At 33.5% G+C, this 26,364-nt stretch overlaps 1 protein-coding gene across 5 annotated transcripts in view; it reads right to left on the bottom strand.

Moving 5' to 3' along the window:
• LOC140050132 (DISP complex protein LRCH3-like) overlaps window positions 1–26,364 on the bottom strand; it is a 31,565-nt gene that overhangs the window by 2,639 nt on the left and 2,562 nt on the right. Inside the window, exons 2-17 of one of the 5 annotated variants that reach the window (XM_072095184.1) lie at window positions 24,311–24,455; window positions 21,772–21,898; window positions 21,382–21,487; window positions 18,593–18,729; window positions 16,759–16,868; window positions 16,352–16,472; window positions 15,575–15,766; window positions 14,485–14,939; window positions 13,505–13,567; window positions 12,371–12,484; window positions 10,547–10,730; window positions 9,613–9,751; window positions 9,365–9,477; window positions 7,905–7,985; window positions 1,400–1,537; window positions 1,018–1,095 (exon numbers count right to left, since the gene is read on the bottom strand). In XM_072095184.1, coding sequence (XP_071951285.1) covers window positions 1,018–1,095; window positions 1,400–1,537; window positions 7,905–7,985; window positions 9,365–9,477; window positions 9,613–9,751; window positions 10,547–10,730; window positions 12,371–12,484; window positions 13,505–13,567; window positions 14,485–14,939; window positions 15,575–15,766; window positions 16,352–16,472; window positions 16,759–16,868; window positions 18,593–18,729; window positions 21,382–21,487; window positions 21,772–21,898; window positions 24,311–24,455 — 2,303 coding nt within the window. The remainder of the gene's footprint in view (window positions 1–1,017; window positions 1,096–1,399; window positions 1,538–7,904; window positions 7,986–9,364; window positions 9,478–9,612; window positions 9,752–10,546; window positions 10,731–12,370; window positions 12,485–13,504; window positions 13,568–14,484; window positions 14,940–15,574; window positions 15,767–16,351; window positions 16,473–16,758; window positions 16,869–18,592; window positions 18,730–21,381; window positions 21,488–21,771; window positions 21,899–24,310; window positions 24,456–26,364) is intronic. The other 4 variants (XM_072095185.1, XM_072095186.1, XM_072095187.1 and 1 more) reach the window with 4 other exon arrangements.

The raw sequence follows: 26,364 nt of genomic DNA, 5'->3' as shown, positions 1-26,364 counted from the left end.
CTAACAACCCTACCAGTTAATTGTTACAGAAACCTTGGAGGAATTCCTCCACGCAGAAACCAACAATAAAACAGAAAACTAGACATATGTTGTAAGGTGTGTGGTTTGAGCTGGCATCTAGTATAATAAAAAGCAACATTGTAGGCACCTCAATTATAGTGCCATAGCATGATTCCTTACAACAGAGGATGCATTTTAATTCACCGGTTTACTAACAATGAAACTTAAGCTTCATTGAAAGAAATCTCAACAAAAGAAATTTACGGTCTGGTAACTTTAGAAATCACAACTATGTAAATAATATTCATGAATTTAAACTATTTAATAGTGATTACTTATTGGTATGTTTGAAAAAAAAAAACCACTGCACTGGTATAAGCTATTTAAAAGCGATAGTTTTAGTCTTGGCCAATACGTCTATTCATGGACAGAACTATTTAAATGCAATTTTGTGTTTGGTTTAGTTTGAAAAAACACACTTAAGTAAACAATATGTATGTAAAGTAGGAATAATGTACAAAAATGGTATGATCAACAAAGTGTTGAACGTTAGAATGGGTGACAGGGTTCATGTTTGCACTGTGTACAGGGTAGCAAGGCAATATCTCATTTAACAAACAAGTTATGAATGGAGTTTGTGTACGCGAGATTGGTTCACAATCTATCTATTATTAGATAATTATACTAACAGATAATACTTCATACTAGCACTCATGCGCCTGTTCAATAAAAGGGTCACCTTTAGATTGTATTACAAATAGTTAGTAGTAGTAGGCGAGTCATATCATTGTGGGTGCATATCAGTCAGCCCATGCAACACTAGGCTTAGTTCAACCAAGCTTTCTAGGCCTAGCAGTTAAATCAAATCTACTACCACTTCAAAACATGTATTTTAACAATTGTATTAGTGGTAACTAAAACTAACCTAAGTCTCACTTAGAAATTCAAAGTGATATTTCTTTTCTTTTAAAACAAATGTTTTTAAAAACTTTAAAGAATAAAAATCATGTTTCATACCCGAGACACGCCCAGTTGCCGACATGCATCTATAAAATTTTCAACATTCTTTCTACTTCTTGCCATTGATAACTTGCCCTGAAAAAAACCACCCAAAATATCTTGTTAAATTTGCATAATAAGTAAAGTGGAAAAATCAAATACATTTCGCAAGTCTACAAATAAAGGACCTACAAGTTTGAAGAGCCTATACACAAGTGAACAAGAAATCTGAGGATAAAAGTACGAAAAAATTGTGATTCTGTATTTAAAAGATGAACAAATTGTTCAAGTATTATACGTATGAAATGCCATATGTGCCAAAATATCTTTTTGCTTATATTAATTCGAAATACTGGCTAGAATCTATACTAAAGAACTGGTATACTGAGTAAGTACTTACTGGAGAAGGTGGCGGAACATGTACCGTTGTTACGATCCTCTGTTTGATGCTGTTCACGAGATGGCAGAGGGCATAGCCATCTTTAATGGCGCCCGCAAGATCATCTGATAGAGGGTGCTTCAGACGTGCTTCAAGATTCTACAAAACAAATTTATGCCTTAATGATCCAAATGTCTCACGATTGGCTAGATTTAAAACCAATTTTTTCAATATACCAAAAAGTTTTAATCATTCAAATGTGTCCAAATTAGGATAGGTTTAAATCTTAGAAAACAACGCCATCTTTTTCAAGAAATCAACACAAGCAGGTAAAGCAGCAGAGCTTCCTACAATGCAATTTGAAACTTAATAAAAACATATATTTATTTAGACTAATTCTATTAAATTTGCTCTTATGCAAATTAATATTCCATTTAATAATTTATATTCACAGAGATTTTTAATTAAACAAAAACTTTACCAACCATAATTAAAGATACTACTGACATTCAGTAGTTTGCTAAGCAGCTAAGGAGGGCATTAAACAATTTGAAAATATCTTAATAAATCAGAATACAGCATATGTGTGTGTGGAAACAGACAGCTTGTTATAACAACAGCAACGTTGAGAGGTTATCAAAACACAGTGAAAATGTCTTATATGACATTAGTTTACAAATTGAACAATCTTATTATCTTGTGAGTAACCCATCATGTTGTAACCTAAGAAAGCAGTCGCAAGAAATTACATTTTTACAATTTTTTTTTTTACAATTAAAATAACAGTTCACCATTTGTTTCATACACATGCTATCAAAATCAATTTAATGACAAAAGTAATAAAATTCAAAAGTAGCAGCATTAACATTCATCACCAAATGCAGGCATATCAGACTAGGTTTGCGTCAGAAAATTCAGTGCTGTTTGAAACATCCATGAAAATGTATTAATGCTTGGGATGAAGATCTGATCTACATTGCAAGCAGCCAGTATATATGTACTAGTAAGATGCATCAGAAAAAAACCATTTCAAATATCTTAATCTCTGTCTACACTATCAAATTTTATGTGACAATGTGATGTGCTCATATATGGACATATGGACATGGTATCACTACCATTTTTAAGCATATCACTACAATATATAGGCACATCACTTTTTTGTCAAACTAATTTGATAGTGTAGACAGAGCTTTACATAAAAACAACTTTATAGTAATACTACAACTTTTTAACTAATGCTTTATTTACATTGCCTAGCAAAACTCCAAAGTTTAAACATCCAAACGCACACCATACAAAACACAGTGTTACTGGGCTAAATGAAAGGGGTATTTGACATCTGACAAATCATCAAAGCAACTTTATAATTACTACAAGTTTGTAAACCATAATTGTACCTAGATGTCTAGATTTGCTAAGATGTGTTCGGGCCCCCCCCCCCCCACTTTTTTTGTGTGCTATATCACCAATATATATATTTTCATTTGTTACTAGAGAATTATAGGCTAATGATGCGCTGGGAACTCGGATTTTTGCCTCTGAATTCTTCAATTCACATCAGGCTAGGGATGAATTTAGGGCAAAAACCTCTGATCAATTCCTTGCTCCCTAACACATACATAGCCACTTCACAGTAGTTATATAATCAAGTATAATGAAAACATATTTCAATTAATTAATTAACGTAAACTTTCATTAGCAGAGTGATAGACTTCCATGTCTGTCTGTTACATGATTTGTGGTCATACAATATATATTAAAATTACTAAATTAAAACGACTAATAACATTGTTATTGACTTTATAACCTCCATTTGTTTCTTTTATAGACAACAGACATGACTTTGTATCATCACACTTATTGATCAACTTGTTTATTGTAATTGATCATAAAGACTGATGTGTGTCTACTGTTGTGTGAATACTAACAAGGACACATTATCTGCCTCCTCATGCTCCAACACACCTAGCAAGCAAACAAGGTCTCCACAAGCCCCAACACACCTAGCAAGCAAACAAGGTCTCCACAAGCCCCAACACACCTAGCAAGCAAACAAGGTCTCCACAAGCCCCAACACACCTAGCAAGCAAACAAGGTCTCCACAAGCTCCAACACAACTAGCAAGCAAACAAGGTTTCCACAAGCCCCAACAAATCTAGCAAGCAAACAAGGTCTCCACAAGCCCCAACACACCTAGCAAGCAAACAAGGTCTCCACAAGCCCCAACACACCTAGCAAGCAAACAAGGTCTCCACAAGCCCCAACACACCTAGCAAGCAAACAAGGTCTCCACAAGCCCCAACACACCTAGCAAGCAAACAAGGTTTCCACAAGCCCCAACACACCTAGCAAGCAAACAAGGTCTCCACAAGCCCCAACACACCTAGCAAGCAAACAAGGTCTCCACAAGCCCCAACACACCTAGCAAGAAAACAAGGTCTCCACAAGCCCCAACACACCTAGCAAGCAAACAAGGTCTCCACAAGCCCCAACACACCTAGCAAGCAAACAAGGTCTCCACAAGCCCCAACACACCTAGCAAGCAAACAAGGTCTCCACAAGCCCCAACACACCTAGCAAGCAAACAAGGTCTCCACAAGCCCCAACACACCTAGCAAGCAAACAAGGTCTCCACAAGCCCCAACACACCTAGCAAGCAAACAAGGTCTCCACAAGCCCCAACACACCTAGCAAGCAAACAAGGTCTCCACAAGCCCCAACACACCTAGCAAGCAAACAAGGTCTCCACAAGCCCCAACACACCTAGCAAGAAAACAAGGTCTCCACAAGCCCCAACACACCTAGCAAGAAAACAAGGTGACCTCACGCCCCAACACACCTAGCAAGAAAACAAGGTCTCCACAAGCCCCAACACACCTAGCAAGAAAACAAGGTGACCTCACGCCCCAACACACCTAGCAAGCTACAAGCAAACAAGGTGACTTGACGACGGAATGAATAACATTACACCACCTCATCCTTCATTAATATTTATAGTAGCTAAATTATAATTGTAAATTGTGAAAACAGAAACTCAAGTTAATTAATTTTACTATAAAAAAACACTGCATCAATATGAAAATTTGGTAATACATATACCCTGAGTGTAGTGTTATATATATTTTCATGTTTTGCAAGTGGACCCCCGTCGGGCTATGTGACCACTACTAATACCATGAAAAACCATGTTTACTCTTTCTACAGTACGCTATCAACTTATCTAAAGATCTGTCTACACTATCAAACTTATATTACAAAAAAATGTGCCATATATGGACATGATGATGTCATATCATTACCATATTTAAGCATACCAATACCATATTTGGACTAGTTTGATAGTGTAGACAGAGCTTAAGATGTATTAGTAGTAACAGTAGGTAGACTTTACTTCATTATAATATATGTAAATATCTTTGTAATTCAGCTTTGGCTGCGATGACGATATTTGAAATAAATGAAATGAAATAACGTCAGTGCGTGTCCCTATTATTAAACACATTTTTGTGTACACTCTGTTGTAAAAGCATAGCATGATGAATGTTGATGACAACTAAAACTAATGAAATGTAAAATGTAGAATTATTAAAAGCATGAAAAACATGTCAAGCAATGCATGACTTAGCTCTCTTATACCCTTTTCACATCTGCGTAAATTGTAACAACTTGTAACCAGGTTTGATCTCCAGATTTATTACATGTTTTCATACACGAACCTTGAGAAATCTCGGGAGAAAGCATAGTTTCGCGCTATTTGATTACTATGATTGGTCAGTTTAATACCAGGGCAATACATGCGCATGCAGTAATAATTTGCCACTGCACGGAACAAAACGGGCCTCTCATCGGTGTGTTTTACTGCTGAGATTTCACAGGGGTCCCTTGTGAAACATCAGGAGCATTCCTGAAAATTGTCTTCACACTATGCAAAACCTGGTTACAAGTTGTTACGTTTTGCAGATGTAAAAAGAGTATTATATAATGTATGGAAGAAGAAACCTTGTTTAATAAAAGATGTGCAGTAACTATGATTAAAAGTAATGACTCTCTCTCTTTTGGGGAATGACAGATACTGCTGATCAGAGAAATTTTATCCTAAACACAATAATTAAAAGATTAACTACAATCAAAAAAACATTCAACTTTTTTTATATTCATTTTACTTTAAAGCTCTGTTTATGCTATCATCAACGTTTATGTGACCAAAAAATGTGATGTGCTCATATGGACATGATGATGATGATGTCATATCACTACCACCATAGGTGGGCATATTACTACCATATTTGGTAGCACATCACACTTCTTTGACTTTCTTGTTTGATAGTGTAGACAGAGCCTAATAGATATGGCACAAGGAATGTGAATGTCATGTGAGAAACATAATAAAGTTTGGAATATTGTTGAAATCTTGGTACTGGGATTGATATACAGTACATTGTAACCACTAGTTAAATGCATGTGAATTTGTGTTGTATACGGTACATTATTATGATAGTCTGTTTATTCACAGGATTCGAACTACAACACCTTTTTATAATTGATAACCACCAGGTTACAACCACAATGGAATGAACTTTAACCACTTGGCTAGATTTACAGTTACACACTATAACGCTGCCATATCTATTAAACACACCTAATAAAACCAGTAATTAATTCTTCACTCAAAAAGCAGTAATTACTTCTTTAACGAAAACAAGCCTAATAAATGGTGACCTTTAACCTTTGCGCAACAATAAAATGTCCTTCTCAAACACATAATCCAGAAATCCAACTACTTGAACAATACATTGACAATAGGTATATAGTCTAATAGGGATCAATAAAGTGTTGAATAACTAATGAACTAACAGAAAAAATCAATGTTAAAATGCTTTATGAACTACTGCAGGTAAATGTATAAGACTTGTGTCAAGTAGGCCTACAGAGGCTCCAACAATGTATAAGCTTTAATAGGCTACTGACAGTTGATTGTAATAAGTGCATCTTGAGATGAAATTATAAAATTTCTATACTATTTATAGATAATTGATTGCTATGGAAACATATTGATTAAAATTCTCTTCAGAGCCAATATTAATAAATAAATTGAAAGATAATTTCAAAGGTTAATTATCTTTTTAATTTGCAATAAAATCATAGAAAATAGACACCAATAATGTGTAATCAAGCACTAAAAAACGGCCATTTTTATTAAACATTATGAAGTTTTCAATTTGCTGAAGTAAGATGTAGGAACTACGTATTGATGTTTTATCTGGACCTAGAAACAATCAAACCTGGAGGAATAGATAGAGTGAGAAAGCAACTTCAATGCAGAAAAATCTACACTCGCAAAAACAAAAATATACTGTAGACAATCGCTTTAAATCTCTGTCTACACTATCAAACTTTATGTGACACAAAAAGGTGATGTGCCTATACTGTATATGAACATGATGATGATGTCATATCACTACTATATTTGGGCATATCACTACTATATTTGGGCATATCACTACTATATTTGGGCATATCACTACTATATTTGGGCATATCACTAGCGTTTTGGGCACATCACAATTTTTTTTCAAACTAGTTTGATAGTGTAGACAGAGCTTAAGTCTCAGCACTTGCAATCTACCAAAGCCAGCCTTAAAATTTATTTTGACAATAAAGTACCCAACAATACTAGCCCATAATAAGATGTCTGTGGGTGTACTAGGATAGAGAGTGTTCACAAACTCTAAATTATAGTTTTTGACGAGTTCATTAAGGCTGACATTTTACAAGAGATTAACCAATTCAGGTACACTTTCCATTAAAAATATTTACTGTTTCTACAATCAGGATGTAAGTTATCCGTAACCATAGAGACAAGCATAAATTAATAATAGTAATAGTTAGCATTGCTTTAATGGACTTATGTCATTTAAGGTCATCAGTAGGTCTGCTAAAAAAAATAAATTTCATTTTTCATCATCTTCTCTTAATCAAAGTAACATATTCATAATTAAAAAAATCATAGAGACTCTATTTTACAAAATCTATAATTTAAAAATAGCATAGGCCTACGATTGATTGTAATTTGTGTATGTTTAAGGGTTCCCAACTCGTCAGTGATTTCGTTCACTTTTGGTTTCCCCTGTCTCATGTTTCTCTGTAATTTTATTGTTGTACCTTTCTACTGTTCTCGTTTTTGTAGACGAATAAATGAAATGAAATATCAAAAAGTTCTTATTACTATTACTATTATTATCAAATCATTTGTTTTTTAATATTTTGAACAATTATTTATTAAATCCTTTAATTGACTTAACTATAATAATATTATATTGTTTGAAGGTTTGCATGGCGAAATCAAATCTTGATATCAAGTTTGCGGTATACCACTTACATTAGTTCTGAAAAGAACTGTTGTTTTATAATAATATTCAAAACGAGTTCTACTAGCAAACATGCTTTTTGGGTTAATACATGAAATCAGAAAAAAAAGTTATCTTGTTAGTATCGTAGGGAGGGCATGCTTCGTGTCACTCACCACTCGCAGCATGTTTCGACGATCAGGCTTTTTAGCCGTACTCTTGTTATTGTTATTCTGATTACGTCTACTTGTCGAAGACTAAGAAGGGCATGAAATTGCGGGAAATATTTACAAATAAATGATACACGAAGGAAAGTAATAATTGAAATACAAAAAATAATGACGATTTAAAAAATGTTATATTAATTTATAATTATATATAGTGAGAAATAATGTGAAATGGCCCAAAAATATATGTAGCAATATTAAAAAAAATATTCATAAATACTTATATACTTATACTACTATATAAATATATCACTATCAAATATCTATAAATAATATTTCAGAATTAAAAAATCAATAATTATTTGAGATTCTGAAATATAATATAGTATTATATAAATGAATATGGCAAAGGATAGGGAAGGGACAGTAATGGTTGCCTGCTGTTAATCTATATATTTTTTACTGCATTACTTCATTCATGTACTGTAGTAGAAGCCATACAGTGATAAATGTATTCTTAAACATCTCACAAATATTACTAATTACTCCTCAAGGATATGATAATTTAACTCTCATTTTTTCCAAATATATTTCCAAATATGGTAAATATTACAAGTTCAGTGAGGTTACGCTCTTACTGAGTGCCTACTACAATCAGCGTTGTTCTTAATATTTTGTCACGTTTTGACAGGATTATAAAAAATATAAGGAGGATGATGAACAAATAATATATTCTCTCTCCAGAGGGCAGTGTTATATATTTTCTTCTTTGCTGATATAAATGCCGTTATAGATTATTTGTTTTTTTGGTTTTTTTGGTATTAATATTTTGTCCTCAGTGAGGAAATTCGGATTAGGCCCTCCACGGACCCACGGCAGCCAGCAGTGCAGCACCTACCAGATTAGGCAATGAGAGTAAAGCATCTTGCCAAAGGATGCAATTAGTATGGTACAGATAACCTCGAACCCATGCCTATCACATGCTAGTCCGATATTACCATTACACCATCACTCTCCAGTATATACAGCACCCGCCACGATATTACCGGTTCATTTTAAATTTAAAAAAACTAAACAAAATCAATATAATCTTATATAATTACCCAACAAAATAGAGGGTGCTGTTGTATCTATCACTAATGTCATAAACGAATAATAAAAAAACACATAAAACAACAACACTGACAGATTTTAACATATTATTATTAGACTGTATTGCTAATAGAGTTCCAAGGTACATGGAATGCAAAGAGATTCTGCATTACAATTATTAATGTTTGACAAATATACTCATTATGGCAATTAGTTAACTAATTAGCGTCACAATAACTGTGGTTGGATATAAAAGGTATTGCAATTGGAGCAACACTATTGTTTTCAGGTTAATTAATCATTTAGTTAAATGAACAAAAAAAAAAACAACCCAAAAATCTGCACAGAAGTTAACTTATATTATGTTGTCGACTCACCTTTCTGAGCATGTCTAATTGAGCAAAGTCTTCTTGCATCTTTTGCGCTTCTCTTTTTAGTGTGTACCGTGGGTTCACGCCATCTATACTTGATTGTTTTCCACTATTTAATGCTAAAAAATTTAATAAAATGTTCAAGGCTTATATTTAATATTTATAAACATTCATTTGATATATCAACGCTTCAATATGAGAGATACTTCGGCTATGGCTATTTCTAAACTGTCTAGATCTGACCCCTGACTCACATGAACGTGGTTTAAGTGCTGCTAGACCAGTGGTATGCCCTTGGTATGCCTTAGAGGTGGAGGATGAATTTACACTACCCCCTGGACCATTTCCATTTAATCTTTTTGTCTTGTCCTCACTTGTACTCGGTGAACGTGTCTGAAATATGAAACAAAAATTAATCAAAAGAACCGTTGATTGTAAAAAAATTGAGCTGCTCCACTATTTTTTTTCCCAACCATTTGTATTCATTTAAAGATGTATTGTCCCCCAAAAACATGAAAAATGAAGATTAATTAAATCATACTTTGAATAGGTTATTTTGTAGTTTTAATAAAGTGAATCACTTCCGTAGAAAAAAATGAAAAAAATAATGTTTTCACTTATAAAATAACATGATAAATGGTTAAATTCAACCAAAAATCCATTGGCTGGCAGCCAAGTTGACAATTTTTTGCTTTAAATTCCATTTTTTTCAGGTAAATACATTTTTTTTCGATCCAATTTTTGGTTGAAGTCAATAACTATTATGTTACATTAAAATGGCATATTAAAAAAAAAATTGTAAAAAATTATTTTTCAGGGGGACAATATAAATAAAAAGCGTATACAAACATGTCACAAATTTACACTTAAATAACAAACGTTTAACAACAACATAAACATATAATTAAATAGACCCTTGGGTACATTCTTACCTTAGGCAAGGACCATCCAAGCTTTAGGGGCATGGCAAGGCACAGAAAAATAAAAGAATAGTTCTATTTTAAGTTTATATGATCAAAAGCCCCAGTTGTACAGTGCCTGTAAGAAGCAGTTGAGTGAGAGTTTGAACCTCCATTCTGCCAGATGTTCTCCTCTTTACAAATTAATTACTTCAACATTTATATGAAGCTTAGATTTTTTCTCATTCCGGTAAATAGTTTGTAAAATAAAAAGAAAATATGTGCCTACCTTGACGTGAGAATTAACTGTTGATTTTTGCATTTGTTTTGTCTTTGCTTTTGCTTCTTCCAGTCTCCGTCTCGCTAGTTGAGCCTCGTGCCGACTTTGTGATATGATGTTCTCTCGGCGCTTCGTTTTTTCTTCTTCGGTTTTCGCTGGGATGGTTCTACCGTTGATTAAACTTCCATTTCCACTGAAGAAAAAATGAGAATTGAAAACAATGACTACACAAGCAGATACATAAAGCTCTGTCTACACTATCAAACTTTATGTGACAAAAAAATGTGATATATGTATATATATATATATATATATATGTTAGGTGATAGGTTTGTAGAACATTTAAGGTCTATTAAATTAAAGACTCCCAGATTACCTGTAGCCACCCATTTTTGTAATAATGAGCATTCCCTTTCGGATATTACAAATTCTGGTGTTAAGGTATGTAATAGTTCTGAGACATCTCGTAGAATTATAGAAGAAAGAATAATTGTAAAGCTTGGCACTCTTGCCCCTACCGGCATAAATGTACAATTTAGATCTTTTAAACATTAATTTTGCCAGAGACATTCACATATTAACAATTATTTACACTTGAAGCTTTTGTCTTTGTTTTAAATTTCCTGCTTTATAAGCAACCATTCCTGCTTTGTACCCCATAGCTTTTGGAGGCGTGCCTTTATAACTATACCTTTTGTTTGTTAACATCTTTGATTGGCTGATTTGTTTTATTATGTAATTTTTTGACTTATATATGTTATCCTTTGATTAAATCAAAGAGCTGCATAGGCAGGATATAGAAAAAAATCAAGATCAAATAAGTTAAAACTGCCTCAATATAGATTTATTTTTACGACATGTTTCGGGCATAGCCCATCATCAGGTGAAGAGAATTGTAACAAAGGATAACATATATAAGTCACAAAATTACATAATAATATATATATATATATATATACAAATCGTGGTGAATTTAACGCAGACCATGAAAGCGAAAGTGCTCGATACAAAATGTAGAGCCAAATATAAATAAATGATAAAGACGCTAGTAAATTACCAACTGAACATTTTATTGCACTACAGGCTGTTTCATGAGTATGAACTCAATCTTCAGGTGCTTGGCTCTGAATGATACTATTGTTCACATAAACAGTTTGCCTTAAGACTTCATTATAGCTTTTTGTATTCACTTGTGACTATCATTCAGAGCCAAGCACCTGAAGATTGAGTTCATACTCATGAAACAGCCTGTAGTGCAATAAAATGTTCAGTTGGTAATTTACTAGCGTCTTTCATTTATTTATATATATATACATATATGTACATGATGATGTCACAATACAACCATATTTGGGTACTTCACACTTTTTTTGTCAAACTAGTTTGATAGTGTAGATAGAGTTTTAGTCATCGTTCACATTACTCAATTTTCAACTTTGACCTTCAGCACATCTTTTGATTTTGTTTAAATTTAATATTAATCTATTTAAGTTTATACCATAAATGTATTTCTGTATATTCTGCTCTGCATTTGATTCAAAACTATACTTACCACAAATATTTCTAATACTAATTATAAACTGTCGCTCAAATATTTCCAATCATGAGAAGTTTCTTGCATGTTTCTCAATTTATTTTTCTACCATTCTCTTTTGCACTTTTCTTGCAATATTTTTATAATAATAATAATATTTACAAACTATTTCACAACAGTACCAAAATCAAATTCAAAAACATGCAAATGAAAAAGACAATGCATAACAACATGCAAGTATAAATACCTCACGACACATTTCAAATATTATATACAAAATATAGCTTTATTGCATTTACACTACTAACTTTGTCGAAGCCTTAGAGGTCGCTGTTGGCGTCCGTGGTGGCGTAGTACGTTTTGTATCAGTCTCACCAGAAATTGTTGCCCTGCGATTTTCACGTTTATTTTGACTACGATTAGAACAACACATACAATTAAACAATGCACTAATACTATTACTGTATGAGATGCATAGTATTAGTAATACATTAAAACCTCCAATTTACGTAAGAAACTTGAGAGAAGGGCAAGAATGTAAGTCGCTTTGAAACCTCCTCACTTAGAGACTTTGCTATTAATATTTTAAAAATTGTTTTAATATGTTTTTTGGCAACCACCGTGAGCTTTGCCTCTAATAAAGTCAAAACAATTACTTGAGAATTCTATGGAAAGCTTGAAAAACATGCATCCTTTAAAACATAAATAGGAGGTCCTAATGTTTATATTATCACCATGACAACCATACATCATGCTGACATAACAAGATAACAATGCAATACTTTATCAAGAGTGTTTACAGTGAAATATAGAAGCATACAATATTATTGCAACACATTTAAACAATGTAGAACATTACATAGTACAGTATACAGTGCAATGGTTAACGGTAGCAGTATTCAATATATAAGATATGTAAATAAGGTTGGGATGAAGGGGAGGGGGGGGGGGATCTATGCCAAATCAAACTAAATGTGTACTGTATTAGCATAGGCAGTGATTAAAGGCCAATTTACACAGACGAGCGGTAACGGTAAGCGAAAAAACCGTGTTATATATAATTTGTATCTATGCTGAGCGTAAACCGCCCATAGGCTCTTCGTCGTGTGGAAATGGTCATAAGGAATAACATATATATTTTTATTACCGTTACCGCTTGTCTGTGTAAATTGGCCTTAATGGTTGAAGTGGATTACACAATTAATTGCGTCAGAATTGAAAGGTAACATCCATAAAATTGTCAATTCTTTCTCACATTTCTTTTAGTCCAACAACATTGGTGAATTTGTAAACGCATTAATGATCACAAAACATTGCTATTACACACACACACACATAAAACAGTGTTAACTGATGAAGGACAATATAAAACCACTTAGATGACAAGACCAAATGCACAAGACATCAGTAATGAAAATACATTTTAGACGTACGTGTTAAGAGTAGTCGGTCGTCTCGTTCTATCATTAAAAGAAGAGGATGTAAGTGGATGTCTCCTACGGATAAGAAGCATTGTGTTGTTGATGTGTAAACAAAAACAAAATTAATGAAATGAAATTGAAGCAACAATTATTAAGCTCTGTCTACTCTACACAAACTTTATGTGACAAAAAAAAGCAATGTGGCATATATGGACATGATGATGTCATATTACTACCATATATGGGTACATCACTACCATATATGGGTACATCACACTTATTTTGACAAACTAATGTAATGTACTGTTGTTTGATTTATATAGCGCTTATACAATCAAAAGATTGTCCCAAAGCGCTGAGAAAAAAAACAGAAAGAAAATACTAGTTTGAGTGTAGACAGAGCTTTATAAATTTTAAAATATATATATAATGAAAGCATAAATGTTGGCAAAATGATTAAAATGAAATAAAATAAAATATAATTTTTTTTAGATTTATCGAAAGTATAATAATAAATGATATTAATATTTTTTTAAATAAAATTTGTTGTAACAACCCGGCCACCAATAATATTTCCAATATAATGTGATAGATATATAATTCTGCTACACAAAATACAACAAAATAAATGCATAGAAATCATATATATAAAATGTTATTTTACACACAGTGCAAAATGTGTATTTAGTAATAAAAACTAAAATATAATAAAAATTGTTGCAAGAAAAAAACCAATTTGTATGTGTAGTGAATGATAGTAATATTTGTGAATAGTAAAATTTAAGCAACTGCTTAAATTTAAGTGCAAAAACTAATCTTGTGTTTGGTAAGACTAATTTGATCATTGTAAATTTGTGAAAAGTAACTACTTGAATTTCAATGCACAAACTAACCTTGTGTTGTTTCGCATCGATTACGATTATTGTATATTAATATTATATTAATATTTGTGAATAGTAAGCAACTGCTTTAATTTAAGTGCACAAACTCACCTTGTGGCTGGCAACCTTTCTGATGACTTCTGTCTCTGCATTATCCTTTGTTGTTCCTCCTGTACTTTCTTTGCTGCCTTCCTCCTTTCATCTTTCTCTTGTTCTTCTGCTTCTTCTTTTTCTTTCTCTATCTTCTGTTTCTCCTCTTCAACTTTCTCCTTCTTTCTCTTTAACTCATGCTTTCTTTGTTCTTCTTCTAATAGTCGTTTCTCTTTTTGTAAGCGAACTTGTTCTGCCTCTAACCGTACCTGTTCTTCTTCTAAGCGGCGTTGTTCTTCAAGTCGTTCCTGTTCCTGAATACGTCGATCGTTTTCTTCCATTTCTGCTTGAATTCTCTCGCGTTCTAATTTTTCAAGTTCTAATTTCAGTTGTTCTGCTTGTAGCATTTCTAATTTTAATCGTTCAATATCTGCAGGCCTGTCATCTTCAAAATCCATGCCATTTCCACCCATTGACTATAAGATTAGTAAGATTAAGGCATATGTACTTTGTACAGTATTTGTATTCGTATGTTATATTGGTTATTTTTTTTTTGCTGTTGGTTTAGGTTTCGAAATAAAAAAAAGAAACAAATATTATATTTCTAATTTTGGTCACAGTAACATGGTGGTTAACATGCTTGCTTTTTAAACCCAAGTTCATTCCTGATCTAATACTAGGAATAAATTAAATCTTTATTTTATTATAATATAACTTATGACTCTTTCCACTTAACTCCTTAAGCCTCAAATAAGACTTTATAACCTAGTACATCTTTCAAGACCAGTAGGGGGTTACCCTGGTGTACTAGTATACACACAGCCACTGTCACACACACGACACTTATCATAACTAATCACGAGGGCCCCTTGATTTTCAACATACGCTGTTTAGGGTCACCCTCTATAAATAAGGTTAAATAAAAAATATAGATATAGTTTAACCAATCCACATCTAGCTTTGCTTCTTGGTTTCGGTATCAATGTAATAATAATAATAATAAAAAACAATATTAATATTAAAGTTGAAGATTTTGTATAACGCCATCAACCAGCAATTTCTAATTGAAAGAAATCTTCAATTTAATAAATGAACACAGAATATATATTACCATTGTGAAATCGTCATCTGGAGGGTGAATCTGTGTCGGTGTAATATCACCATCAGATCCGTCAACCTCATCGGAATCATGGAAACCATTGTCGTTAGGAATCACGAGAGCCGAAGGACGCGGCAAGTTACCTCGTCTTTGATGCCGTTGATTTTCTGCTCTTTTAATAATATATTCTTCATTATGGTTCATCTACAAAAAATAATTTATTATAAAGAAAAATTAGAAATTACAGATCTTTATAATCCAGGTTTGTCCTAGAGTGAATACGATTGCCCTAGAGTGTCCAGTAGAGTGTCTACGATTGCCTTAGAGTGTCCAGGTTTGTCCTAGAGTGTCTACGACTGCCCGATAGTGTCCAGGTTTGTCCTAGAGTGTATACGATTGCCCTAGAGTGTCCAGTAGAGTGTCTACGATTGCCCTAGAGTGTCCAGGTTTGTCCTAGAGTGTCTACGATTGCCCGATAGTGTCCAGGTTTGTCCTAGAGTGTATACGATTGCCCTAGAGTGTCCAGATTTGTACCAGAGTGTCTACGATTGCCCTACAGTGTCTACGACTGTCCAAGAGTGTCTACAATTGCCCTAGAGTTTCCACGATTGCGCTAGAGTGCCTATGACTGTCCTAGAGTCTCCATGATTGCCCTAGAGTGTCTACGATTGTCCTGCAGTCTCCATGATTGTCCCAGGATTTATCATCTTCAGTATAGGAAACCCAATCTATCCTAGGCTCTTAACATTTACATTAGGTTAAAAAAAAAACAACCAGTTAGAACACTACCTCTGCTGGCCATCGTTTTTCGCCTTCAACATATCCTGAATCAGTAATGCCCTGTGCCCTCCGTAGTTCTCCTGGTTTTCCATGGAAATATTGAAATTGGTCTCCTGATAAATTAGAATGACTAAAAGGAAAACAAAAAAGAAGATTAGAAACAATTTTGAATGAAGTGGTTGACTTCTGTACTGTAAAAAGTGATGAATGTTTACTTTTACATGTAAAGTTGTTGTGTTAAAATAATTCTACTGCAGTTACTGCAGTAACTACATTCTATTTTATTGCAATAACGTATGATTTTAATTTGTATGACCTTATGAAGCTTGTATGATCTGATCTAGATATTTACTGCAGTAACAGCAGTAGAAAAATGTTGAAATGGTCCGTAACATTGGTGGCATTGCTATACTTACGACTGTTGTCTTGATATCCTATCCTCCTCCATTGCTCTTTTTCTTCCCTCTTCTTTAAGAGCTTCATTGGCTAAGAATTTAAATATGTGTATCATACCTCTCATGCATATCTGAAATAAAGATGAAAACATCATAAGGCATATTAAAATACTGTAGTAATGGTCTAGTTGTCAAGACAATTGCCTTATTAGAGGGAGATCACATGTTCAAATCTGTTAATATAATAGAGGGTTATCCGGTGTAATACAGTCAAATCTCCCAATATCGAATACCTTTGGGCTGGCTGGCCTTATATATCTGGTTTTCATGGAAAGTCTGGTATTCTGAATGTGTTTTTAAGACAGTAAAAACGAATTTTGGGAGAGTTTCTGGTTTTCCTGGTATTGGGATAGTCAAATAGTCAATATCAACATATTATTGTGGACAGACAAATGAGCGCCTCTTAGAGAATATGACTGTTGTTGTATTGTGACATGTATTCCACTCCACTTTGAATGTACAGTATAATGCATTATAAATACAAATCTATTGCTTATTAGAAATAAATTTCCATTCAAATCAATCAAAGTTCATAATTTGTAAACTGTTCCTTTTATTGACGTATGAATAATTTACAGAATGTTAATGCCACAAATAGATTGAATAAAGCTCTGTCTACACCATCAAACAAGTTTGACAAAAATAGTATGAGGTGCCCAAATATGGTAGTGATATGACATCATGTCTATTAAGCTCTGTCTACACTATCAAACAAGTTTGACAAAAATAGTGTGATGTGCCCAAATATGGTAGTGATATGACATCATCATGTCCATATATGGGCACATAACTTTTTTTTTTGTTACATAAAGTTTGATAGTGTAGACAAGGCTTAAGTTTAATAAGTTTAGTCTGAGAAAAAATGCAAATCCTGGTGGACAAAAATATCAGGCTCCAGAAAGACTGTATGATAGGAAATTGAATAAAATTATTATTCAATTACTGTTACATCATTAGATAAACATATGTTTTGGTAGATTGGAAGCAATATAAATTGACATAAAAAAGGGTCGATTATAGGCTATTTTAAATTATATATACTCAAGATCTATATAATGTAAATATTATAATTAGTTAATTTGACAGGAAAAAATTTCATTAAAAACTTTTGTTTAGCAATATTGCTACAGTCGACTCCGCTTAAGTCGAATCTAATGGGACCGGTATAAAAATTTGAGTTACACGAACTTCGACTTACAGATTTGCAAAAAAAATTCTAGGCCTAGATTCACTCACTAGCTAGTTAAAGATATATTGTCCCCGTAAACAATTTTTTTTCCAAATTTTTTACATGCCACTTTAATAGTTACTTATTACTTTCGTATCTAAGCTCCCCTTTGGAGAGCACGGGCTATCGCCGGTTTATCCAGGGAAGCTAGGCACGAAATATAGACTAAACATTTCTTTTGTCTTTTTATAAGTAAAATCATTTTTGTTTGTGGTTTTTTTTTACAGAAGTGAATAACTTTATTAAAACTGCAAAATGGCCTACTTAAAGTCTATTTTATAATTCTTCATTTTTTATCTTTTTACATCTTTAAATGGGCATTCCACGACGACCTCTTCAACATCATTCATCATACATGTTAATAAACCAAATGAACAACAAACATAAAAGTTTATTGAGCAATTCACAGAAAACATGCATTGTTTACCTTCAACAATGATTATATTTACTTACATTTAAAATATCTATTCTTAGGCCTGAGTAAACAGATCAAGGAATATTCTTGACATGTACAGGCAAAAATGCAATAATCCCCTGGGCCTAATTGATTGATTGAAGCCTGCTTACCTGTGGTGATGGAGATACTAAAGGATTGTGATCCAAGATAAATTTTTCTAGTGTACATATTTTGCGATAGGAAGCCGGGATGTGCGTAATCTTGTTACATGATATATCTAACATACGCAGTTTTAAACGACTTAATTCTGAAAGAAATTGAATAGTTAATATATTAAACATGATTTTATGAACATAAAGCTCTGTCTACATTATCAAACTTTTTGTAACAAAAAAATGTGATGTGCCCATATTATAGTGTCATAACACTACCTACCATAATTGGGCATATCACTACCATATTTGGGCACATCACATTTTTGTCTAATAAAGTTTGATAGTGTGGACAGAGCTTAAGATTAAAATCCTTAATCTTCATTTCATTGTTTTATATTATTAAATGTTAAAAAAGAAAAACCAAAAATATTTAGATTACTTTATCATTATTATTATTATTATTATTATTACTAATAAATATAGTAAACTTGATATATACAGTACTTTATGTAATACTGTGTGGCCATCTCCAAATATGGCAAATATTTGAGTGGGTGCTATTAGAGAGCATTTAATATGTGGAGAAAATTGAAGGCCTAGCTATACATAGTTTAAGAGAAAGTTTTATTTTTTGTAGAAATCAAAATTTGAAATGAATTTTAGGACACCAAGGGGACACTTATATTAAGGGGACACCCTCATTAAGGGGACACTCTCATTAAGGGGACACTCTCATTAAGGGGTAACTCTCATTAAGGGAACACTCTCATTAAGGGGACACTCTCATTAAGGGGACAGTTTTCTGTGAAAAAACATGGGGAAATATGTTTAAACACTATGGCCAGCCACAATTCAAGGGGACATTCTTATAAGACACTTTTCTTTGTGTCAAATTAGAGTCAGACCTTGATTTATAAATATAAGAGGAGAGCTCCTAATGGCTCTCCTCAATATGTTGAGGAGAGCCATTATTTTGATTAAGTATCCGAGGCACAGGCCCACCATGGTTGGGCCTGCGGCGAGCCGAATTTTGATAAATGACACCTCTAGATGGCCGGAAATGGTACTCTCGCACGTAAAATTCATCGTAGGTCATTGTTCTCTGAACGTAGTCTACGATGTATTGTTATGATAATTATCTAACTACGCGTCGATCGTAGGGTGGTTCGTAGGGTTAGTAAACACCATTGTCATCGCCTTTAGAAGCATGGACAATGCAAACAAACAATGTATTGTTTGCCACCCTAGCTAGGCCTACGCATAGGTTATCCTAATTTGGACGGAAATCCGCCGACGAGACGACATCGGGCCCGTGGACCTCAGCTCACGCAGAGAGAGAGTCGAGGCTATCTAGTCTAGTTTCGGCGGCCTACACTATTATTTAATCCTACCTTGGGTTAGCGAATTATAAAAACAATGACACCTAGCCTAGGCTAGGACACCAACAAAATATATGCAAAATAAATATATATTCCATATTAATTAAGGCTTAAGAAAAGGCCCGACCAGAATTTGGAGGGGAAAACATGTGAGCAGTTTAAGATCAGATCAGAGAGTATTATGTTTCATGTCATGTGACACAAAATCCAGGTACACGATCTTAATTACTGTTTATCGTCGGCCAGCCACCCTCTCGTACTGAGTTAAAAAAAAAAACATGTGAGATGTTGCGGTTAAAAGCAGAAAGTATCGCGTTTCATGCCATGTGACCAAAAAAACTAGGTTTGTATAATTACGGTCTTCTGTCGGCAGTCTTTTTGAGCGACCGATTAAACGTTCTGATACTATATTTACAATGAATTGTTTACGATATTTTTCTCGCAACATCAAAGATCGTAGGCGCGCCTAGCCTATCGGGGGTAGCCATAACAAAGATCGTTTGCGCGACTATATATTATAGACTGTGTGTTGTATTCGGGGTTAATATTCTTATCATATATATTTTTATGACGCACTGTAACAGGTTGGGGAGCGCTATTTTAGGCGCTCCTTTGATCGTTTTCAGGAGCGCCAAGGAGCGTCAGCGCCATGGCGCTCCTTTTAAATCAAGGTCTGTAGAGTGTACACAATTCTTTTCCTTATTGGATGTAATTTGACCCTTTTATTTCGGTTTAATTCTGTTTTTGAATGAAACACACACAAAATATTGTACTTTACAATGAAGCTTCTTTCAACAGTTATCGTGACACAATGTACTATTTGTGCTTGTCTTTTCATGTAGATAGTGTATTCATCCCAGATAAATGATACATCGTGTAAATTAAATATAAACTGAGAAATTAGAAATGTATATCAAAGAAATTCTTAGATTCAAAACCAGGAAATGTATATTTAAAATTAATATTTCCTTTGATAAGATCAAAGTTCATCATCAACTATTAATTGACTATTAATTTCAACTACAGTATATAAAGGAAACAAAAACACAATAAAAAGATTGGGAAAAAAACAAAAACAATTTGTAACACTTGGACAGTATTAGGCAGGGCTCACAGAATGTTCGAAAATTAGGGCAATCAATGCATTAAATTTAGTTGAGGTTGCCTGGAGGTTGCCCGTTGGGACAGTGAAATTGTACATGCCTGACAAACATGATTTTTTGGTGGGCCCAAGATGTTGGACAGGTGACTGCGAGCCCCAATAATTTTTCCCAATGCTCACAAGTACAATATCTCACAATTTGAGGTAGAGGTTATACGTGGACGAGTATGGGGTCATTCCTGGGCTGGGATTACACAGTACCTGGGGTTATACCTGAGTTGATATACTATTACATTTAAATAAATAAATTGGCATTATCTTACCTTCAGGCAGATTTTCTAGACGGTTATGACGAACATTGAAATGCATGAGTGACTCCATGTCCGACACGCTGGATGGAAGTGTTGATATTTCATTACAACTGGCATCCTGTAATTTACAATTTTTATACAATATTGTTGTTCAGCTTTTTATTTGTATATACACTATCAAATTAGTTAGGCAAAAAAATGTGTACCCAAATATGATGTAGTTGATGTACCCAAATATGGTAGTGATATGACATCATCATCTCCATATATGGGTACAACACATTTTTTGGTCACATAAATTTTGATAGTGTAGACAATGCTTAAAAAATAACATAAAATTAATTTCAGCCCCCAATGTTAACCTTTTGTAGGTATCCCTTATGTAATGGTAAAATTACTTACCAAATTCCTTAGTGAACTTAGATGGCGGATGTCTTCTGGTAATGAGACCAATTTATTATTGCTAACAATTAAAACTTCTAATGAGAGATTGCATAATTCGCTGGGTAATATAGTCAATTGATTACGACTAGAAGAAAAAAGTAATATCATGACATTTAGCAATACTAGGTCAATCAATTAAAAAGATATATTTTACTTTTGTTATTTAATATCATATTTAAAAAGACTCCGCCATTTTGACAGCTAAAATGAAATTATAATATAAACTACATATATCTATTTTTTACAAACTATTATCAAATAATAATGTTAGCCCTCCACGTTTTAGGGCCCAACAAAGTGTCCATTGAATGTGGGTTGGATGTAGTGTTAACACACATTGCCTCTTGTTTCTTTTAAGGGTAAGTGGTCCTTTAATTAACATACAGGTAGGGGCATCCCAAAAAAAAAAAGGGAGGGGTCCACAAAAAAAAAAAAAGGGGGGGGGGGGGGGGGTTTCCAAAGTGTGGTGGGGGGGGGGGGGGGAGATTTATGGAGGAGAATCTTGCAATATAATTTTGCAAATTGTAATGCAAAAGATTGTAGGACATCCAATTAAGATCACCCTTCATTTAACCATTTCTAGGCCGTGGGCCCCTCCATCTTATTTCAAAATCCTGGGTCCGCCATTGTGTTCTACTGTAAATATTAGCAACTAATAAACTATACATCAGGCTTAAAATGGACCTGAAATAGAATTTCTATTTTCAAGAAATTCACACATGTTATTTAAATTAACACAAACCCATACAAATAAAAACAAAATGTATAGTATTTTGAGTAAAAACGAAATTTTAAGATACCATTGTAAATTAGCGAAAATTACTCACGCCATTGCAATATTCTATTTCAACGGCCGTCGGAAGCCTCTATATTCACGACGTCACATATACACACGATGATATCGAGAGCGTGTATGCCGCCCGATAGTCAGTGAATGATCGACGGCCGGGTCGACGGCCTGGAAAGATACGCGAAGCGTTGACACTAATACTAATTTATTCAATATCTAATGTTGTTGAAATATAGGTCCCTAAAATGTACTTCGTTTGTTATAAAACCCGAATTTAGAAGGCCTACCTCCCAAACCTTTACTAGGCCTAGGCCCCAATCCAGCGCGTGGAGTCGATCCACCACCCACATCATGCGGCGAGACTCCGTTTCATGTGCATCCAAGGACCAAAGCGATATCAACAACTTGCTGCGCTCATTGTCAAGCCAAAGTAAAATATGAATAAAATTCGTTATCGAACTGCCTGATTCGTGACAAATAAATTATCATCTCATATTACTAATTTAATTCTGCTAAACTAAAAACTAAAGAAACTAACACATTTTAGCAGTATAAATTACGAACGATATACAAAATACACGAACGGAAAATATGGATACGCATCATTGCGCACGGAGCTGTATCCCGGACAACGTTGCCAGGCCAACTTCGGTATTGCCAGAAAAAAACCGTTGATTTTAAGATTTTAAATCGTCATTTACTCGATGAATAACCGTGTATACGGTACTAATTTTATCTAAAAAAATTCTAAATACGTTTCTGCAAATGCACAAGCATTTTTTAGAAAATACTCCATAGATTTCAAGAGTTATAGCCAAAAAACTGCAAATTGTCCATTGGAGGGATAGGAATATATTCGCAAAGTGACGTCACCCGCGAATTTTTTTGATTTTCAAATGGGGCTTTCCCCAAAAGGGCCAATTTATATTTTGTAACAATATACATTCTAACAACACCTAATAGCCCCCAAAACATCATTCTAAAATGAAAAAAATCGAAAATCCATTTTAAATGATGCTGTATATGTTTAAAGCAAGCCTTATACATTGACAGAGTTTACTATAAACAAAGTTTCCTTCCTGTCTAATGTGTATCATTGAATATTTCACTTATTAAATTCCACTTCCTTTAAACTTCAAAAAGCCTCATTACTATTAAGTAATGAATTATGCCGTCAATTTCCATATCCTACCGTTTATCATTTACATAGCTCTACTGTGATTGAAAACATTTAGCAGTTTCAGCAAAAAATCTAAACACGTCTCAAGCTCTGTCTACCCTATAAAACTAGTTTGACAAAAAAAAGTGTGATGTGCCCAAATATAGTAGTAATATACCCAAATATGGTACTGATATGACATCATCATATCCATATATGGGCACATCACATTTTTCTGTCACATAAAGTTTGATAATGTAGACAGAGCTTAAGATACATATTAATATATCCCAGGGCCATAGCCACCAGTACGGTTTGTAAGGTTTAAACCTGACCACATTTTCACAGAGGTCTTTGACAACCAAGTGGCTTGAACAGAGATTGTTTCATTTTCTTGTGAAAACTGAACCACTTTATTTCTTGTGGCTACAGCACTGTATACATTTTCGTTATCGTAAGGTTGCGATACCTCCCTTATACCACTTTCACACCAAAACTCTACAGTGATCTCAAAGACACACTGGGGTTTGTGACCTTTTTCAACTTACCTTAAATTTAAAAAAGTTAACGAAGATAATTTGTTTACACTTGGTGGAATACTCTTCAAAACATTCTTGTAACAATTAAGATTCTCTAGTGATAAATAATCGCAGATCTCCTCTGGTAACTCCGTAAATCTATTTTTTGATAAATCTGCAACAAAAAGATAAACTTATAAGAATTAATCTCATTGGATAAAAAATAAAAGGCAAAAAGAGAAATTGAAATGAATGCTAAAAATTAATGTTTCAAAGAGATTTGGAAGAAAAACATTTCACCCTAGCCGATTCGACCATTAAACGTCCATTTACACAGATGAGTGGTAGCCCTGAAAACCGCATAGCTTGACCCCTGTAGAATTTGTATCTATCATGAGCAATAATCGTCTGTCCCCTTCACATTGTGTGTCATGAGGAATAACATAGAGTAGATTCTAAATTTGTATTAATGTTACTGTGTAAATAGGACCTAAAATTGATTGCATTGTAAAAGATTAAAAATTAATTTATTAATTTATTTCATCTCATAGTTTGATGATACTTTCAAATTGAACTATATACATTGATAGGCATGTTCAGTGAAGCGTAACACTTGTTATGTACTGGCCAACCTTGTTCTTATCCAATTTCATAGACCGACCACAACTAGAGTTTCCTGTCTCTAGTTTTTATTAGCACCATTTTTGTAATACACTATATAAGCACACAAACTATAAAAATATGTACCTGCGTGATGGAAATCTACAGCTTAATTAAATATGTCTTTTTATAATTTACTTATTTTCAACAAACACATAAACAAAATCAATTAACACTATAAAGCTCAAACATACTGTTTTTTAATACAAATTATGAAGGTCGATAATTAATTACTTTAAACATACAGTAAGCACAAGAGATTATAAATATTTATAAGTATGAAATTAATGAAAACTGTCTTCTTCCTAATTATCCAGATAATCAATTCCAAAATCAGTAATCTGTTTTTAATGAAAACAAACCAATATTATTTTGTGTAACCTGCCATCAATTAATTTGTGCTACCCTTTTTACAATGATTCATGTAACCATCATTCCATTATACATTACTTACTGCCGCTTCTCAGAACATCCATTTATACTAATTAAAATTATAACTAGGTAAACGAATTATCCACGGTCACAAAGGCATTGTTAATGTTAACAATGGAGAGTCATCTGTTGCATGTATGCAATTAATTTAATTACAAATATTAATAACTTGTAATAACAAAATGAAGAAGTTAATAATGGATTATGAGATGTTAAGCTCTGTCTACACTATCAACTTTATCTAGACACCCAGTATAAAGATAAAACAAACAAAACAAAACAAACATTGAAAAATGTGATGTGCCCATATATGGACATGGTGATATCATATCACTACCATATTTACGCATATCACACTTTTTTTGTCAAACTAGTTTGATAGTGAAGACAGAGCTTAAGGATTAATATGGAATTGTTGCTAAGAATTATATGATGGGATTGTTACTAAGGATTATGAACCAACTTCCTCTTTTAAATCCCACTCTTTTGTTGATTTAGTAGTTCAGTAGTAGGCGTTCAGATTTGTAGTAAAATATGAAATCAAAACAGTAATAATATTGTTGAAGTCTTTGTGCATGAATAAATACCATGTTTTCATTTATATTGTGCAGTTGTATTAGTTATCAAATTTAGGTCAAAATGGGACTCCCTAGGACTACCCGGGCCCCCTTGAACTAGCCAGGCCTCCTAGGATTACCCGGGCCTCTTTGGACTACCCAGGCCTAATGGACTACCTGGCCCCCTCTGGGACTATAATCGGCTATAAATCAAGTCTATCCAATGTGAACAAATGATAAAACTTTTTTCTTAAAGAGTGGATTTTGTGGTATTTGAAAGCTTTTAACAACAATCAGTATTTTAAACTCTAGCATTGACATAGATTAGTGGTGTATTAACATTCAATGTCAGCCTATGTATATATTCTATTATTACATAACAATAACTGTTGTTGTAGATGGAAGCAATGGATCTAGGCTATGTCTACATACTTG

This window comes from Antedon mediterranea, chromosome 5, assembly GCF_964355755.1.
Source record: "Antedon mediterranea chromosome 5, ecAntMedi1.1, whole genome shotgun sequence".
Lineage (NCBI taxonomy): Eukaryota > Metazoa > Echinodermata > Crinoidea > Comatulida > Antedonidae > Antedon > Antedon mediterranea.
The sequence above is the reverse complement of the archived record's forward strand: the minus strand, read 5'-3'. Positions and strand labels throughout refer to the sequence as shown.